The 6,545-nt window shown below is 45.6% G+C and overlaps 1 protein-coding gene across 2 annotated transcripts in view; it reads left to right on the top strand.

Annotated features, from left to right (window-relative positions):
* Window positions 1–1,802: 1,802 nt before the first annotated feature.
* The window catches only part of zgc:66447 (SLAIN motif-containing protein-like), a 45,389-nt gene continuing 40,646 nt past the window's right edge, over window positions 1,803–6,545 (top strand). For both annotated transcript variants that reach the window (XM_020517515.2, XM_020517516.2), the window contains exon 1: window positions 1,803–2,382. In XM_020517515.2, the coding sequence (XP_020373104.1) occupies window positions 1,958–2,382 (425 nt within the window). In that variant the 5' untranslated portion in view covers window positions 1,803–1,957. The remainder of the gene's footprint in view (window positions 2,383–6,545) is intronic.

Here is a 6,545-nt window from a genome sequence, read left to right on the forward strand (position 1 = left end):
GCAGCGAGCTGGGGAGGTGGTCAATCTTTCAGGTCATCTTTTGCATTTTCGTCCATGTTCGGATGTCCATTGAGAGAGAGCATGCAATATCCTTTGGCGTGATAGAGGCTTTTCGAGACTGGTGGGCACTGCAGGGGCTGGGTCATCATCACCCTGGAGAATGTAACATTTCCATTCACCTTTTATGAATTTCCTTTGACCATTTGTTTGAGTTTTTTTTTAATGTGCCCCACTAGGGCTGTCTAACCATTTATTAATTTGGCCTTTAAAAGAGTGAAAAGGATGATTTGAGGCCAGCAGATCCACGTTCAAGTCTCACCTGCTCTAATGGTATATCTGAATAGGTTGATAGAAAAGAAGTTTAAGAGGTTGATGTGGTGCAGTGATGGTGTCCCAAACCCTGGGAAGGCCTGCGTTCAATTCCAACCTGCTCCAGAGGTTTTTTGACATATCTGAACAGGTTGATTAAAAATATCTAGCAACAATGACTAGGGCTTTTGTAGAGCAGTGGTAATACAGAGAAAGTTGGAGAAACTCAGCAGGGCTGGCAGCATCTGTGAAGAGAGACACAGTTCTGGTTTTGAGTCCGGTGTGATATGCGCAATGCTGGCTGACCTAATATTTATTCCCTATCCCACTGTGCTTTTGAGAAAGTGGTGATGAGCTACCTTTCCAAACTATTGCAATCCATTTGATGTAGATACACCCACAATGCCACTATAAGGAGGGAGTTCCAGGATTTTAACCTAGTAACAGTGAAGGAATGACGATGTATTTCCAAGTTAGGTTGATGAGTGACTTGGAAGGGAACTTGCAAGTCATGGTGTTCATGTGTATTTGCTGCCCTTATCCATCTAAATGGGAGTGGTTGTGGGTTTGGAAGATGCTGTCTGTGGAGCCTGGGTGAATTTCTATCTCTAGGCTAGGAAGTCCCACCTGCCAAGGATGTGTGTCATAACATGTTCAAACAGGTTGATTTAAAATTTCAGAAAGGATGATCCAGAGGCAATCTAACTCATTTAATGTTTTACCTTAAAAGAACAAAATAGAGGATTAGTGGCAGTACTATACCTTACAAGTTGCCAGTGATTGTTAACACACAGAACTCAATGTGACACTTTCTGGCCCATGGCAAACTTGGTATCCATTCAACTAATGCCCCATTACCTTAATGGGCTCAATTTCTCTAACACATTTATTACATGATATATATTAAGCATATTTTGAGAAACCATATATGCAACATAAACATCAAAAGCCCTCTGTTAGTTAGAAATTATCAATGATGCATCAATGAACCTGTTGAGCTATTGGAATGTTAATTGAAATTTGCTTAGTAAAATCTGGTTTGTTCTTTTGACTTTACTCAACAGAATAATGATATATCTGGACGTATCAGCCTCTATGCAAGAGCAGTTGAGTGACGCTCATTCTAGAGAACAGTTACGAACTTGCACGCTGATCCGCTGTCGTTTCAACGTTAAAATAAAAGCAAGATACTGCGGGTGCCGGAAATCTTAAACACAACATGTTGGAGAAATTCAGCAAGTCTGGAGAGACCGGACTCGAAACCTAAACTGTGTCTCTCTCCACAAATGCTGCCAGACCTGCTGAGTTTCTCCAACTTTCTCTGTATAGTATTCTTTTCAACGTTGTTTTGTTTCCAGCAAAAGTAGCGTCTGGCTTTTCGCGTGTAGTAATTGGGAGATGCATCATCTTCCGTGTTTCCCAATTGGCTGTTGCCGACACATTTCATTCATTAATTTTTTTGAAACCGTCGTCCAATTTGGCGCCGACCTCAGCTCACGGGCTCTGCGCATGCGCCCACGCTACAACCGGGCTCTGCGCATGCCCGAAATGAGGACCTTGGGGGGGTGGTGTCAGAGGTCGTCTTTATCTAAGATGGTGGCGGGTTTGGTGCGAAAGGTTGTTGTGTGAGCGGCACTGACTGTAACAAATGGTGGGACCGAGTTCAGCCGAGCCCGAGGCGGGAGTTGACCCCCGGGCACCAACCGGCCCGGGATGCGCGGCTGCCATCGTCACACCGCTGCTCGATGCAGACAAGGAGGTGAAAAAGCTGCAGGATTTGGTCAAAAAGCTGGAGTTGCAGAACGAGCAGCTCCGGTGTCGGAGCGGCCGAGGGGGGAAGGTGCTCGTCGGCGGCGGCGGGGATGGGCCGCCCCCTCCGGCTAACGGCGATCTGTCCGCCTCCACCCGTGATGTTCTGGACGTGGAGTTGAGTCCCAGTGACCCGCTCGTGGCCGATTGTGAGGCATTGTTGAGCAGTGTCCTCCCGGGGGAGCAGCAGCTGCCGCCGGTATATCTGGAGGAGGATGTCCTAGAGCTGGAGCCGGACTTCGGGACCGCGGAGGAGGACAGCTGGTAAGTGCTGCCATACAGAACCGCACGGTTGTCCTACCCAGTCTGGATCGCAGCCCACTTATCCCGTCATTGTGAACCGTCTCTCAAAATCCTTAGAAGGGATCTCTCAGAATTCTTGTTGTCATGTTTAGGGAAGTTGTGGGTCTAGTCGTGCAGTGTTCTCCCAGGGCAGCTTTAGGATAGTGGCTGTCGAGAACGCACTCCTTTCACAGCAGAATTTTATCAGCCAAGTATTGCATTGGATCACTTTTAAACTACCTACTTTATTTTCCCATTGAAGATAATTTGTTCGTTACTTGTTCTCACTGTTTTAATCTGTTCATAGATTTATTTCATGTTACATTGAGTATACATAAAAAACACTTGTTAATGAGGCGAAATCATTTTAAATCCGAAGTGTTGGCTGCAAAATTATCTATTGACGCTAAATATGTAGCGTTGCTAGTTTTAAACTAATGAAGCTGTATGTCTAAGTATATCATTGAAAGAATTTTGCCGAATAACCTGCCTGCCCGATACACTAAAATCGACAAAGCAATTACTTGAAATGGCTTCTTTTCATAAAGCAAGTTTTCTTTCTTGTCTCTGATTTTAAGCGGAGCCTACTTTGGTTCAAGAAGGTACTATCTGGTAATTTGATTTGATTTAGAGCTAAAATTGAAATTAACACAAGACTAACTCTAACTCTTTTAATATAGATTAAAGTCACTATAGTCTCACCAGATCATAGGGCTGCTCTCTCATTATACTGATGGTTTAACATGAGGGTCACAATACCTCAGGCTAGGGGACATGTTGCTAAGTACTTTAGGGTAACTGTGGGAATTGACCCCACACTGTCATTCTGCATCTCAAACTAACCTTTTTTTAATTTCAAAAATATACTTTATTCATAAAAATATCTTTAGTCACAAAAGCAGTTTGGTTCTGTACAGTAGCATATGCAGAAACAAACAAATGTTAGTGGTTGACTTTATCCAACAAACAAACCAAAGGTGTTCCTTACTTGTACAATCCTTTATATTTACATGTATTTGAGCCAATGGTGGGGGGTGGTAGTTGTTTGAAAACTGAATGGACCCCAATTTAATTCTGGCAGAAAGACTTTAGATGGTTGTCTTTCGTCACTGTGCCTTGGCAACAGCTGCCCCAAGCTTTAATATGTACTTCAGCGCACAATCCTGAACTTTGAATGTGTCAGTCTGTAACACTGTTAATGTCCACTCTGTGCTCCGGAAGACCAACACATTTCAGACAGACTAAAGAGTGTCTGTCTTTCACTGAGTTGATGATCCTCCAGGCACAATTGATGTTTATCTCAGCCTGTGTCTTGGGGAACATGACAGTAAAGCAGAGTACCTCAACAAAAACCACTGCATCTGTCTAGACTTCCTTTGCGAAGGCACATTCCACCAGAAGATGTGTGACAGTCTGTACCAGCCCACACTGCAGTGGTGGCAAGGAGAGTCCGAGCATACGTGAAGGATATCACAGGTAGTGCACTTCTCACCACCAGTTAGGTGATGTCTAGGTGCTTGGTAGAAAGTTCTGGTCATGAGGCATTCTGCCACTTGACTACAACAGTCTGCTCAGGGAACAACCGGACAGGGTCCACCCTGTATTTTTCCCGCAGAGTCTCAAGGATGCTTCGTGCTTGCCGCTTCCTGATGGACTTGTGATCAGAGGTTTTTTTCTTCTTTGCGAATTTCTCAACTAAGAGGAGGTAATATGGAGTGGGCCAACTACTTCGAGTATTCCATGGCAACGAGGCTAGACCATTGTTCGTAACACCGGGGCCAAGTAGACCCTCAGTACAAAGTGACGCTTGGTGTTTGCATACCGAGGATCTGAAAACAGCTTGATGTAGCTACACACGAAGGTAGCTATCCGGATGAGGGCACTGTTGGGTATGTTCTTCCCCACTTTATCCAGAGTTTTGTAAATGGTGTCCCTGTGGACATGGTCCATCTTAGACCTCCAAATGAAGTGGAAGATGGTTTGGGTGACTGCAATGGCGCTAACCAGCTTAGCCGACATGACAGAGCTGCTGGGATCCAACAGCGTGCATTTACCTTTACATAACATTTTTAACATAGTAACATCACAAGGCACCTTGTGGGTGGGTTAAGTAGGGCATTAAGACAGACAAGGCGATGCTAGCCACTGGGATCTGGTTCAATTCACCTCGAATGACCGTCTCTGTGGAGTTTGGGTGCTCTGCCTGTGTCAACGTGGATTTCCTCTGCGTGCTCTGGTTTCTACCCACAGCCCAAAGATGTACGGGTTTAGGTAGATGGCCATGGTAAATTGTCCATGATGTCCAGGGATGTGCAGACTAGGTCAGTTAGCCATGGGAAATGCAGGGTTATGGGGATAGGGTAAGGAGCTGGGTCTGGGTGAGGTGCTCTTCAGAAGATCTGTGTGTATTCGATGGGCCAAGTGGCTGGCCTCCGTACTCTGGGGATTCTATTCTGAAACAAGAGACTAAAACTTGGTAGAAGGAATCATCTTGTAGGAAGAGTAAGTGTTTAGAAGCTGAATTTTCATAACTTGGAATGTAGACCGTTGAAGGCAATCTCAAATGTAGGGCTAAAGGAATGCAGAGCTTGGAAGTTTGTTTAACATGTTTGGAAGTGCAGGCACTGTTTTGAAGGGAACAATGGCAATCAACTTGTGCACGTGTTCATTCTGCCATGATCAGCAACTTTTTTTTGATCAATATCGAAAGGATACAGGAGTGAAATCTGACGTTCTTTAAAATGACCTAAGGGGACAAGTAGGTCTTGTTTGCAACTGAGTGGGTATTCTATAGAGAAGAGTGAGAGAGGTGATGATTGGTGAGCTGGCATTTCAAAGTGCTGGCATGGGCTGGATATGTGTGCAGATGCAGTTTTGTTAAATTGACCTACAGCCTTGCTAGGTAGAAATGGTGTGAGTGGGATGGAGAAATTGAAGTTATGACTTGTAGATGGGCAGTGAGAAATACTGGACAGTATGGTCAGCCTGCTTTTCTTGTTAAAGGTTTAAAACATCCTTCAATTGGATACTCTTATTCAGATATTGGTTCACTGATAACCTTGCAAAATTATAGGGTTTTTTTCAGATGAAGTCATAATGGATATTGGGAGGAGGATATAAAGACAAGAATACTGAATTTCCAATTGAAAGTATTACCATTTACTGGAAGAGATCCACTGTTGTTGAACAAAAGTAAGCTGCCGTAAAGTATCACAAAAGCTAAGTTTCTAACATCCTGGACAACAAGGTGCACGGCTGGATGAACACAGCAGGCCAGGCAGCATCATAGGAGCAGAAAGGCTGACGTTTCGGGCCTAGACCCTTCATCAGAAAAGGGGGAGGGGAAGGGGGTTCTGAAATAAATAGGGAGAGAGTGGGAGGTGGATAGAAGAGGGATAGTGGAGAGGATAGGTGGAGAGGAAACAAACAGGTGGAAGATGTGGGGATGGAGCCAGTAAAGGTGAGTGTAGGTGGCGAGTTAGGGAGGGGATAGGTCAGTCCAGGGAGGACGGACAGGTCGACGGGGCGGGATGAGGTTAGTCGGAAGGAGATGGGGGTGTGGCTTGAGGTGGGAGGAAGAACAGGTTAGGGAGGCGGGGACGAGCTGGGCTGGTTTTGGGATGCGGTAGGGGGAGGGGAGATTTTGAACCTTGTGAAATCCACATTGATACCATTGGGCTGTAGGGTTCCCAAGCTGAATGAGTTGCTGTTCCTGCAGCCTTCGGGTAGCATCGTTGTGGCACTGCAGGAGGCCCAGGATGGACATGTCTTCCTCCATTACATTGATGACTGTATCGGCGCCGCCTCCTCCTCCCACGAGGAGCTCGAGCAGTTCATCCACTTCATCAACACCTTCCACCCCAACCTTAAGTTTATCTCGACCATCTCTAATACCTCTCTTCCCCTTCCTGGACCTCTGTCTCCATATCGGGCAACCACCTCGAAACCGATATTCATTTCAAGCCCACCGACTCCCACAGCTACCTAGAATACTCCTCCTCCCACCCACCTTCCTGCAAAAATGCTATCCCCTATTCCCAATTCCTTTGCCTCTGCTGCATCTGCTCCCAGGATGAGGCATTCCACTCCCGTACATCTCAGTTGTCCTCGTTTTTCAAGGACCGTAACTGACCACCACCACCACC

This window comes from Rhincodon typus, chromosome 14 (assembly GCF_021869965.1).
Source record: "Rhincodon typus isolate 14 chromosome 14, sRhiTyp1.1, whole genome shotgun sequence".
Taxonomy (NCBI): domain Eukaryota; kingdom Metazoa; phylum Chordata; class Chondrichthyes; order Orectolobiformes; family Rhincodontidae; genus Rhincodon; species Rhincodon typus.